At 41.8% G+C, this 12,777-nt stretch overlaps 1 protein-coding gene across 2 annotated transcripts in view; it reads left to right on the top strand.

Annotated features, from left to right (window-relative positions):
• The window catches only part of LOC119031956 (gamma-aminobutyric acid receptor subunit beta-2), a 62,369-nt gene that overhangs the window by 34,601 nt on the left and 14,991 nt on the right, over positions 1 to 12,777 (top strand). For both annotated transcript variants that reach the window (XM_037120806.1, XM_037120805.1), the window contains one exon: positions 4,162 to 4,244. In XM_037120806.1, coding sequence (XP_036976701.1) covers positions 4,162 to 4,244 — 83 coding nt within the window. The remainder of the gene's footprint in view (positions 1 to 4,161; positions 4,245 to 12,777) is intronic.

Here is a 12,777-nt window from a genome sequence, read left to right as displayed (position 1 = left end):
ATACGGAGGGCCACTGCAGGTGACGCAACATATGGGGCTCAGTCGGTGCGGTTGGCAGTGTCCTCAGGCAGTAACCAGGCAACCAAGGACTAAGACTGAGCAAGAAATGTGGCTGTGCATCATGTAATGGATGGGACAAGTGGCAAAGTATGTGTGGGTAAATGGAGAGCCAGACAGCTGCAAACACAGTCAGGCACTTACACACACACACACACACACACACACACACACACACACACACACACACACACACACACACACACACACACACACACACACACACACACACAGTGTGAGAGTGACAGCAACATAACAAACATGTGCAGGAGCACAAACACCAGCCTGACCCCACACAGACATGCAGAACCTTTCCTCTCCACAGTGTTAGCAGAGACTCTGCCAGAGGCTCCTGCTCTCAGTTCTACACCACTGACTCTGTCTTGACACAGAGATCAGAAAGTTGCCAGAAAGTAACCAGCAATTTGCTCCTTGGTTAAACACTTGGAAGCCACGGAGCCCCATCACCAGCAGCAAATCCATCAGAGGGAAATAAATGCTGACAAAAGACAGGGGACAAGAGAGACAGAAAGAAAGGAAGATAAGGAAATGTTGTCAGGGTTAGGTAAAAAGAAATCTTTGTGTCTGTTGGCACATTGTGGAAGTTTGTTCTTCAGCCAGTGGACAGTCGTCATTTGACTGACTGGGGTGTGAGGCAGGTTTTCGGAGTTCTGTGTATGTTAGTGATGGACAGCGATGAGGACTGTCCTCTGGGAGAGAAGATGATATACAATATCTATACTGAAATAACTAATATGTTCTATTTGCTATGGTTTTCGTTTGACCTCAGATTTACTGCATATATCCCATGGACTGTCTTGAATCGGGTTGATGTGGTCCCACCTGTTCACCATATGGTGCCTGCTGTGAGATCAGTTGCTTGGACACAGATGATTTACAGGAAGAAGTGGAAAAGTGACCACAGCAGCTCAGTACTGTCATACTGCTGCATCATCATCTGAAAAGCTTAACAACAAATGATATCACACACAGGGTCCAAAATACAATTTCATGGCGTGCATTTTAGAGAACATTTACGTTATGAGATGCAAAGAGATTGGCTGTGCAGTGGCTGTTGGTCTGAATAATGGAACATTGAGAGAGAGAGACCAGATAGTAGAAGAGAGAGAGAGACACAGGGTGATTATCTCTGCTGTGTAACAGAGGATTGGATTCAAGATGAGCCTCTCCTCTGGCACAAATGTATCTATGTTGTCAGGTGTGCCTAGACGATTACCCACCATGCTGTGCTGCTCTGTGGCAACTCCCTCAGTGGGAGTCGAGCTCCTCGCATGAGACCAAAGCCAGGGGAAGAATGGCAGCCTATTACTCACAGCCTGGTCCGTATGTTCCCTCCACAAAGTCTGATGGACAACATAACCTTATCTATCCACTCATGCTTGCTCGCTGTTATTATCCCTTATTATCCGTCCCTGTCAATTTGTTTTGATAGTGACTGGAAGGATAATGCTGACATATATGTATACATAAAACATGATAGGGATGATAAAGGTTATAGCACCAAGGCCACTGCAGTTTGCAGCTGTTATAGAGGCACTTACCATGCTAGAGCCTGTCAGTGTACAAAGTGAATTAGATTCATTAGAAATGATTCTGTGAATAATTCAGATTCTTGAAGCTTCAGGATTGACAGTAGACAACAGTCTCTTTTTTATCAAGTGAATTCATAGTGATGTTTGAAGCAGCTCTCTGAGTAAAGACAGGCTCAGTGTCTCATCCATCAGACTGTTTCAATAGCACAGATTGTTTAAGTTTTACATTATTTGGCTTCAGGTCATGAAGACGGCACATGAACGTTTCAGGTCAACACGTGTTTTTCTGTTTTAAAATCATATGTATGTCAGAGTATGTCATTTAAAAAAGGAACATAACACTTTTCTTGCACGCTACAGGACTAGAATGTTATCGGATTTCCTCTCAACACTTACAGGACTGAAATCCAATTTACCATCGCCAACTTTATGGCATGTTTTTATGTCAGAATTGGATTCTGCCTCAGGGAAAGTCAAATAGTGAAGCCTGAGGTGTCACTTTATGCTCCACTGTGCCTTTTACCTAAAGCCTCTGTGTAAGTCTGTACAATCACCCTCCAAGCTGTCCTGGTTAAATTGGAGTTAATAATCTACAGCCGTATTGATCTTTCCTCTCAGCATGCTCCATACACTGAGGCACTGTTGATGTGTGGCTCCTCAGGTGCAGGAGATTAGAAATAGATCCCATTTCATTGCATTTGTCATTTAAATACTTCCTGAGATGAAACTTGTTAAGTCAACGATGAGTCTGAGACCTATTGTAAATGAACAGTGTCGGGTAGAAATATATAACAGCGCACTTCAATCTGATTCCACTGGTCCCATATCGGGAATGATGGAGGGAATCTCCCTTGATTTACATCACATTCAAAGAGGATTTCATTTGCTTATTAATGTGTATGAAACATATTATATTATAGGAATGTTGCATCCATTAAACTTCATGGGTGTCTTGAGATGCAGAAGGAGGATAATTTCATCGCCTCAAAGTCGACACGTCACTGTGTTGTGTGTTGTTGAGGAGCTGAACTGGCACCTCAGATGCTCTTCTGTCTCAAGTGACAGTTTAACGGTGAACAACTTGAAATATAACAGGCGCTTTGTTTTGGAGTGGCAAGAACATAAAAGAACCTCCCACCATCTTTTTTTATTCTTGTATATTCATACAACACTCGACAACAATGTTCACAAAGCAGAGTACTGTCAGTCAAATCGAGTCAGAGAGCTTTGTGAATCTCTCAAATAAAGCGTCTGAATGTATATTTCAGGTTCATATCAGGGCAGCCACCACTGGCCTGCCAGATGTTTCTAACTGAAAACCATTCAAATGTTTCTGAATTGATGTGCATGATGTTTTATTTCTTCTTCTTCTTCTTCTTCTTCTTCTTCTTCTTCTTCTTCTTCTTCTTCTTCTTCTTCTTCTTCTTCTTCTTCTTTCTTCTGGATATATTAGAAGTGGTTAATATTAACACAGGCAATCATTTTGACCTGTAATGTCTTTGTGATGTCACCAGGTTGTAAAACACTTTCATTCCACAGCGACATGACATGCATTAGTCAGAGTTCAGAAACTACCACTGTTATCTCTGGTCTGTTGTTGCCAGCGAATTTGATCCCTGCAGTGACACGCATCTCAGGAGGGGCCTGACAGGAGACCCCACAGGATTATCCAAACAATGCTAAAACTGGGACATCAGGATTAGCTTCGGCCCTGTAATCTCCAATGGAGTTCCCACCACTGCTGTTGCCGGCCCCCAAACACACAAAGGCTCCTGCATTCACACAAAGAGGTTCTGAAGATTTGGGGGTCTGGTTTGGACACTCATGACTCTGTGGATAATAAATGGTCATCGTGCTTGTGACGTGTAGTTAAATAGTAATGTTACATGCCCGCAACATCCGTCATATCCACACTTCCCATTCAATGTTTATCAGCAGCTGCGTGAAGCATTCTGGTCGGGTCAGGTTGTATTTATTATCATTGCATTATGTTGCACCTCACATGAATGAAGTTGAGGTGAAGGCGACTTTATTCAAACCAGTTGTGCTGAACGTGACCACCTGTACAAACTCTACAAAGAAAAGCACAAAATATGTTTAAGCAATTTAAAAACCGGATTGCTTATTTCTCTTGAAAATGTTTGCAGAGATACATTTCAATGAACGTTTTCATAATATAGTGGAACATTTCCAAACAAGACTCCATATCGGTACATTTTATAATCCCATGGATACATAAACCTCTTTTAAATGTGATTATTCTTTTTCCATTTTTATCTGTTTCCTCTCTATAAAATGTTGATGTGTATGAACCTTTATGACCTTCCACAGTGATAAAAACTGAAATGGTACAGAAGAGGCTCTTGGTGATCACTCCAGGGCCCACAGACTGACGGTTAACCCTCCCAGCTTACATCTGATAGACGAGATGCTGGATTTACTTTCATTCCTACTCTGATTCCAAACATCGGATTTGCTGTCTATGAAATTCTACCACAGTGCTGTGAACTCAACATTCAACTCCATCATTGTATCTTGTGTCTGTTTCCAGGATCACCACCACCGCTGCGTGTATGATGGACCTGAGAAGGTATCCACTGGATGAGCAGAACTGTACGCTCGAGATAGAGAGTTGTGAGTAATCCCTTCCTTTCTTCACTGGTTACTCTCTTCTGTCTTTTATTCGTGTCAGAGTGAGTGTCTGCACCCTTACACACTGGCACAGCCTGCGCTCAGTCAGCTGTCAGGCAGTATGTGTGACAGGGCCAGAGCTGGGCCCTAACAATTTATGTTCTCCAGTGGTACAAGGATTTACCCAGAATTTTAATATTTTCAACCTAATCCTTCCCATCCAATTTACTGTATTTCCCTTGGCAAAAGTGAAAGCATTCTTTCCCTCCTAAACATACCTGCAGCTGAGTTTGCTACTAGAGAGGAAATATTCCACTTGTTCAGCCGTTCTTATTGCACAGAAATTGGATCTAAGGAGAATTGTATTTTCCCAGCACACTGGGAACAGGAGTTGTGACTGTGGGGATTTAGGTAAAATAGATTTAATCACAGCCTGTGTTTTGATCCATTTCATCACAGTTTGGTGCAGATGATCCATGACTAACACCCATAGGACTGCTTTGTGTAATGTGCACTGTACTGTGGTGATAGATACTGTTGATGCTGTTGACAGCTAACGAGAATGTGCGAGCAGTCCATCACAAGCGTTGTCTGAGGATCGCTGTGGCTCCTTCCATGTAACCACAGTGCACGATCTGATACTGCCGCCCTGCTGTCATAATTAATGTTGCTCCAGGGTCATCTTTGAACCTGACCAATCATGTTGTGATGTCATAGCCTTGCAACTTATGTGAAAAAGACCAGAAGAAGACACACATGGGAGAAAAAACATGTGTTTAATGTGGGAAAAGGCACATTTTAGTTTCCTAAACCAAACAGGGACAGAAAACTGCAGAGAAAAGGAAAATAAAAGAGTGAGTTCAGTGTAAAATAACAGAGAGCATTATAATGTTACGCTCCAAACAGGATCCAAACCTGCTGTCCTGACCCACTAAGCCACAATGGCTTTCTTCAGATGCAGGTTTCAAGTTGAAATGATGAACCTTAAAAAAATATTAAACGTCCAATTTGTAATAAATGACTGACCTGACCTACAATCCCAGAACATTAGAGTTTGGCGAGTGTTGAATAAGACTTTTCTTACAAAGTGTATTTTCATTATGACGTCCTCGGAACAACACCAGCACGGCAGAATCAGATGGACCTCAGTGCCACACAGCCGGACCTTTCACCACAGCACTGCACCGAACCTCAATCTGCTAAACGGCAACATGTACAGTCATACTCCCGTCGTACAGACGCTTTGTCAGGGAGTCCTGCAGTGCTTTCACATGTGGTGGACTCCAGACCACCTCTTCACGGCCCCCTTGGTGTAATTTAAGATTTCTGAGTGGTATTATTACCAGTGTTGTCTAAAAAAAGTTGTACTTAAAAAAAAAATAAAGATACATGTAGTACTTCAGTAGAATAGTACTTACAAAGACAATATTTGCCTCCAATGCAGTGGAAGTAACTGAAAAGTGTACTTTCAGTTACATGCTGTCATGCTATCATTCCGTTAGTTTCTCCATATTATGTCTATGGACGTCTTTTATCTTTACAACACCACTGTAGTTTCACAACTGACTGGACTGAAGAAAAGAAGAAACATACAAAAATCCTAAGCAGCTTAGTCGCTGCCACATTAGAGGAGGACTGAAGCATTTACCAGCATGGAGAAGATGAAAGTTGTTTGCAAGAGAAGATGATTAAACTTGCAGATGGTTCATCAGAGCTCAACTGGGCAACTAAACGATGCATCTGAATGTTGCTGCCATACAGAGAAGGGCTCACAATCACCTGTGTGAGTGAGCTGGACGGCCTGCAGCTGCTGACGGTGTGCACAAGGAAATGGATCATACGGCGCAAAGCAGGCGGGCTGAGATTTTTGTGAAGTGAAGATTGCACATGTGCAGATGGCACATTGTGTGGCAGCCACTGACATCAGTAAGGGTCCTGCGATGAGCTGGAAACTCATCCAGGGTGAACCCTGGCCTATGCCCATTGTGTGCACTGGATTTGGCCCCAGTAAGCCCTTAGGGGGAAACGGCAACATCCCGCGACCCTCAGGGACAAGCGGAAAGACAACAAAACGAAACGAGATTGCACAGTTAAAATGAACTCTGAGGTTTTGCCCGACACTACCTGCAGTGTTCTCATAGTAACAGCACCTGCTTTGAGAATTTTCACAATCCTGTTGTTGTTATAAAGATATTATCCTGGAACCTCTGTGATCTCCTTCTCCAGAGATTCTCCCTCCTCTAAATGGAACTGTCTGGATCCAAGGCTAATGATGCACACAGCTCCATATCCACTTTACAGAGTGTGCTGGACCCAGACACAGGCCATTTGTCCAGCAGCCTGCTGAGTGTGAGAGTGTGTTTACAGGAATGCATGAAGGCTCTACTCTGCAACAGCCAGCTAATGGACTACAATGTGTTTTGCTTGGTGCATGATGTGCACATAAGGCTCTCCAACTGTACCTCATATTACATATTGCATATTGCATTCCTTTTAAAAATAGTTTGTTGATTGTTATTATTGAATCAAAACACACACTCTGTCCATCATTAATAGCAAATACGGAGGCCATCATGGCTCCAGATAGTTAATGTTGGCAGGAAATATATTTTAAAAAACAGAAAACTTCCCTCAGAGGGATGTGAAGTCAAGCTGTGGTGGATAAGTGGGAATGAGATTTGGAGTGGAAGGAGAAACGTTCTGGTGTGTGAGCTGTTCACAGCTGTCCACTTAAACTTGTTTTCCAGCAGGTTTGACAAGGTGACCTCAGGCCAGCTTCACCGGCCTCCCTTCTCCTTTACAGATGACGGTCGTTAGTCGGCATCACAACTACTTATCAAATCTCCACTAAAGACACGACATCCTTTTCTTCTACCCGGTCTGATCGTCCCTGACACATCTCAGCGTGGAAGCTTTCCAGTTTCCAGTGCCACTGGTCTTTAACCCCTCGAGAACCTGAGATTAGTCACCACTGCCCTGATGACCTGCTCACATCACGGGCCTGTGACAGCACGTTCCTGTTCCTCGGGTCTCTGAGATAAGAAACATGGATTTGGCAAACACTTCATGTTTTGCGAAGCCTATGGTGATATTTATTCTCACTGATTTCCCCAAAGATGCACATTTTTTAACACTTCAGCATTAAGGGTTTGTTTACCCAAATCCAAAAAGGGTTTACTGCAAGGCACAATCTATTTGTTGACACATATTTAAATATTAAATCTAAAAAGAAAGAAAATCTGAGGCACTCTTCTGGCAAAAAGGTTACAAAGGTTTTTTCAGGACGGCTTTTTTCATGCTGAGTTACAACCCACGCAGTGACACAAACTGCCGTCTTCACACAGAACTTTGAATTATTCTGTTTGTGTTCTCTACCAGAGAGCAGCATCATCACATTTCCTGTTAGCTTCCTTCTTTCTGATTATGTTCAAATCTTTCTAGAATGTTTAATTCATACATTTTGGCCGACAGCTGAACAAATGCCCCGTCACAGAGGAGTAAAAAGAATAATAAATTAGATGTTTCCTGCTTTTCATTCATTTTAAAGAATCTGACAGTGACAATTTCCAAAAAGAGGCGACCCTCTATCTGACTTAAACAATATTCTAGGTTATATGTTTGTAATGAGATATTTAAACTGGCATTTCAACAAATATATTTTCAGTAGTTAGTAGTGAAATGTATGTTTTCACAGTGCAAGAACAAATTATCTCCCAAAACAAAAGACAGAAAGATTCCTCAGGGTTGACATTCTCCTCTCGCTCACTAACTTCTGCTTGGTCAATGAAATAAAATTCAAATGTTGTGTGTTACAGAGTGACTAATAAACATATTTCAAATTGTAAATGTATTGTTTGTTCCAAACAACTGGTATAATAATTAATTCCACATTGTATGTTTTGTATTTTGTTTTATCTTAAATCCCACTTACAGCCATTTTCAACCCACAGTATAAACTTTGTAATTTGAAAATGTTCAAATATGAAATGATGAGATAGTTCCATTTAAAAGATACAGCCATGCATGAAATGATGATAAATTAAGGCAGGTCATATTTACATCACTTCTGTCATCAGCTCTCTGCGTCACTCTCAACACTTCAGATTCGTCTTTGACTCATGGTGCCGTGTGAACCTGGTCACAGTCAGGTCACCACCACAGCCGAGCCACTGACCTCTGACATTTTATCAGTCATTTCTCATTCTTGAGTCAAAAGTATAACACCCTAAATTTAGCAATCTTACTCAGACAGACCATCTGTCTATTCTGCTGGTAACGAAAAGGAAAGGAAAGAAGGAAGGGAAACATTTTCTCCTGCTCGACTCCAGTTAAAGACTTTTCTGATTCTTAAATTTACACGGCTGCTGCACATAAGGTCACAGACCAGGGAGAGATTAAAAACTCATCAGAACAGCAGTGTGTTGGTACTGTCACTGACAGGATGACCTTCACACTGACACCACAGGACCGCTCACTTTTCATCTAAAGCTTCTTAAGAGCAAAAACAGCCTAATAAGACCTAATTGGGAAAATGCCTCTGGTCCGAGGATGGACGTGTCACTGCTCCGTCACCTCTGACTGTGCAGCGTCCATTTAAACGTCTTGCTGGAACATGGCTCAGGGTTGGATGGTAGCAGAATGACTGAAGGAGACATTTAGCAGTTTATAAAAGCCTTAAAAGCCAAACACACATCATTCTCTGTTCATGTGTTGACGGGCTTGTTTAACACTCACTGACTGGGGAGCAGTGATTGCAGTTCTCTGCTGGCTTCTCTCCAGTGAGTGTTATTGCTCCAACATTCCCCAGTTTCCCCTGTATTGAGCCCCGGAGTGACGCTGGTGATTTAATATGCTTTGACAGGTTGAATATCGCATCCAAGATTTTTCACATATGGATTTGGCTTTCAACCCTTTCAGCTGACCGTTTCTAATTAGTTTAAGTTAAATTGCTGACCCTGGTTTAATTACCAACTTTTAATCAGGTAACAACGAGCTGTTTCACTGTAGCTGTATTGTTTTCAAATCTACAAAAAAGTGTTCATTATTTTGAATTTCCCAACTTACACATTTAATGAATAAATACCACAAACACATTTGATGTTAAAGCTGTACTGAGCATGGAGAGAGCATCTACAGAGGTGCCTACAGCATCAAACCTCAAAGCACACAGCTACTGACCGTTTATAGCGTGTCTGAAATGAGTGAGATTGAATGGAAGGGAAAACAGGAAACCAAATTGCTTGGCCATATTTTGGATTGCAAGATTATTAAATAAAGAATGAGTTAGATTAACAAATGATTCTACAAACACTGTGTGATCTAATGCCTGGCTGACACTGGGAACTAGTGTGTGTTCCGTGTCCTTACAACCACTAACTTTGGTTTATTTTGATGATGACTAATCGTAACCAAGTAGTTTTAGTTAGCGAAAATAAACCAGAGCTTTACTGTAGAGGTGTTCCAACTTACAAACCCACATATAAATGAATATAGATCATTTTTTAGGATGCTGAAACCTCATTTAAAGAGTTGTACGTGTTGTTTGGCAGAGCAAACAACGTGGATGTTGTAGGAAGCTGCAGGAGTCGATACAACGAGGTGGCATTTATCAAAGAGAAAGAATGAAACTGGGGAAACAAACAGGTCCGGGCAAGTTGAATAAAAATATCTTAAGCTGAAGAAGAAAACACACAACAAACAAAGCTGCCACCTGCTCCCCCACCACCGACTGGTGACAGGCGTTTTATCTTCTCAGCCTCACTTAACTGGAACCTACCACCTGCTCAGGTAACCACAGGGATTTCTCAGTCACCGCTGACATCACTATTTACTTATGGGCACACACTTACATCCATGAGTGCACCGACTTTAAAAGAAAGTTGTTTTACTGCAGAGCGGTTTTACACCTCATCCTACAACTTAAAGAGTCCCTGTGGGGTTTCCTCTACACAAACGTAAGTCACTTATCTACAGGATATGTTGCTCACCAAGGTGCTCCTCTCTGTAACAAGTCGGATGCTTTTCCTTTCTCATAAAACACTTGCAAAGCTGATTTTTGTCTGTATTTAGACTTCAGCATTATAAATCCATGACCAGCTTGCTCTTCCTCTTACCTGTCTTTGTTTGGACACTGCTGTACATCTTGGTCTGTTACCACCTCTTGTGTATTAGTGGAATAGTGGGAAACCGTTAGTGTGCACCCGGTGTTGAGTGCACACATGTTTGTCTTTCTGCGTGCAAGTGCTCAGGACAAGCAAAAACCAACACGCCGTTGTACCTGAACGACTGATTAGCTCAGCATCACATTACTGTAGCGTGCTAGACAGGTGTACCAAACCTTTGTTGTACGGTTGGTTTGGGTTGGTTTGGTTTAGGCACTAAAACTACTAAGTTTGGGAAAACATCATGGTTTGACTTGAAGTAACTATGTTACATAAATTACTCCCGTAACAAACACGTATAAAGCAAAAAAAAAAAAAAAAAAAAAAAAACAGTTTGTAGTGTACTTGATGTCATTTAACTATTTTGGTAAGTTAACAGCGGTGTCCAGGCTGAACATCCTGTGTTGATTTGTCCCACCCGACCTCCCCGACCTCCTCCTTATGCAAACTTCTCCCTTTTTATACTAAGTGACTTCACTTGACTTCCTCCTTTGCTGCTGTAATAATAACTATGGCCACCAGAGGTCACCATCTGATAAAAAATAGTCAACCTATTTGGTATTTTTTCAGATGACGGGAACCTCAAAATATCTCTCTGGCACTACAAACTCCTCAGTGAACCGTCTGACACAATTTCACTCACCCAAATAATGTCAGATGCAGCTAATGACTACAATGAGGGTGGTCCCTTCAAGACTCATAACAGGGTTTAATAAGACCTGGACTAAGATAGTGATATAAAACACAGAATAAGGTCAGAGTATGGAAAGAAAAATTCTGCATGTAGTGGAAGAAAATCTCTCTCCTTGCTCCCGGTTTATCATCCGGGGAGAGACAGTGTGTTGACTCTCGGCTTATAACTCAATTTTGTGTTAGCTTATCTATAAACAGAGTCCATAACTAAGATAGATACAGGTGATAAAACATACTGCACTATGGATATGAGTACAATGTGTTATGGAAGGTGAGGAAAATATTGCCGTGTTCCTGACAGCCGTCTGCTGTCTGTACTGCTGCTGTGACTTCATAACAAGAAGACGCTGCAGCTGCTGGCTGGTTTCTGTTATGAGGCAAAACTCGACGTTTATACTGCGTTACCTTAAGTCTCTCATTCAGCTGTATTGGATAAAGGTTGGGTTTATAATGCAGGCACGTCACCCTGCATTTGTTTTGATACTACTTGCTCAGCATCTCCATAATGCATGTATAATCCAGGACTAGTAGGCCACATATGGTTTTACCTCAGTGCAAGGAAATACCATGCATTGCATTATTGAACAGGGTTAAACCCCAGATGCTCTGGGTCAATGTTATGGCAATGCAGTTTACCTTGTACAATATATACAGTGCTTTATAGTAGCTCTACATTCACAGGAAGTTGTAGTAGAAGATGGAAGATTGACTTCACGAGTACAGCAGCTGTGCACCTTTTCAATAAATCATAACAGGAGTAGAGTCACTCAGCCGTTAAACTCTGACTACTACCGCTGATGCATTTTCTTCCCTGATTGGCTGCTGTAGCCTGAGTATAGGTGTGACTGTAGATGGCTCTTTAGCAGAAAAGAACTGGATTCACTGCAACATTCCGATCCTCTGAAATACTGGCACAGATAAGGACATGCCTGTTTATTTCCGTATTTGCACAGAGAGGAGAGTAAAACGTGCATGACGTCTGTTATTTCACACAGTTGTGGTGCACTCACAGTGAAACTATCATTTCATTACAGCACATCTATCGAGTAATAGTTACATTTTCTGCACCAGCGATCCACATCATATGGACAGAGCCACTTCCACTGTCTGTCTCCTCTCTTGCTATCTGTGCCCATCAGAGCACATTTTTAGAAACTTGCCCACATCCTCTGGGGTGTGAACGCTTCCTTACACATGAGCTTACACAGCTTATTTATTTAAGTTTATCTTCAGATGTTCTGTCCCAGTCCAGGCTGCAGTTGGCTGCAGATCGCTGTGTACCGCAAAAGTTTGAAGACGTTTTTTAATTGGACACCAGGAATAACATTAAAGTCGCTTTGAAGTGTGTGGAATCAAAAATTCATCTGAGACATATTTAAGAGTGGAGTAGCTTCCGCAGCTGACAGGGGAGAAGAGAGGAGCCATTTGATGATTTTCATGTGTTCATGCAATCATGTATGTGTTATCATGTTGTTATGCATGTGTTTGTCTGTGTCTGTGAACATGTGTTGTACTGATGCATCGCAAACTGTAAACATTGCAATCCTCAAAATCATTTCTCATTAGAGAGTGTTATCACATTGGCAACATTGTTTATGACATTACACTAAAAACGGTGGTGTTGTCAAGGTCTTTATTACAGGTGTGATGTTTTATAGCCCCATTCAGAAGTTTAAAAAAAG

Source organism: Acanthopagrus latus, chromosome 13 (genome assembly GCF_904848185.1).
Source record: "Acanthopagrus latus isolate v.2019 chromosome 13, fAcaLat1.1, whole genome shotgun sequence".
NCBI lineage: Eukaryota > Metazoa > Chordata > Actinopteri > Spariformes > Sparidae > Acanthopagrus > Acanthopagrus latus.
The sequence above is the reverse complement of the archived record's forward strand: the minus strand, read 5'-3'. Positions and strand labels throughout refer to the sequence as shown.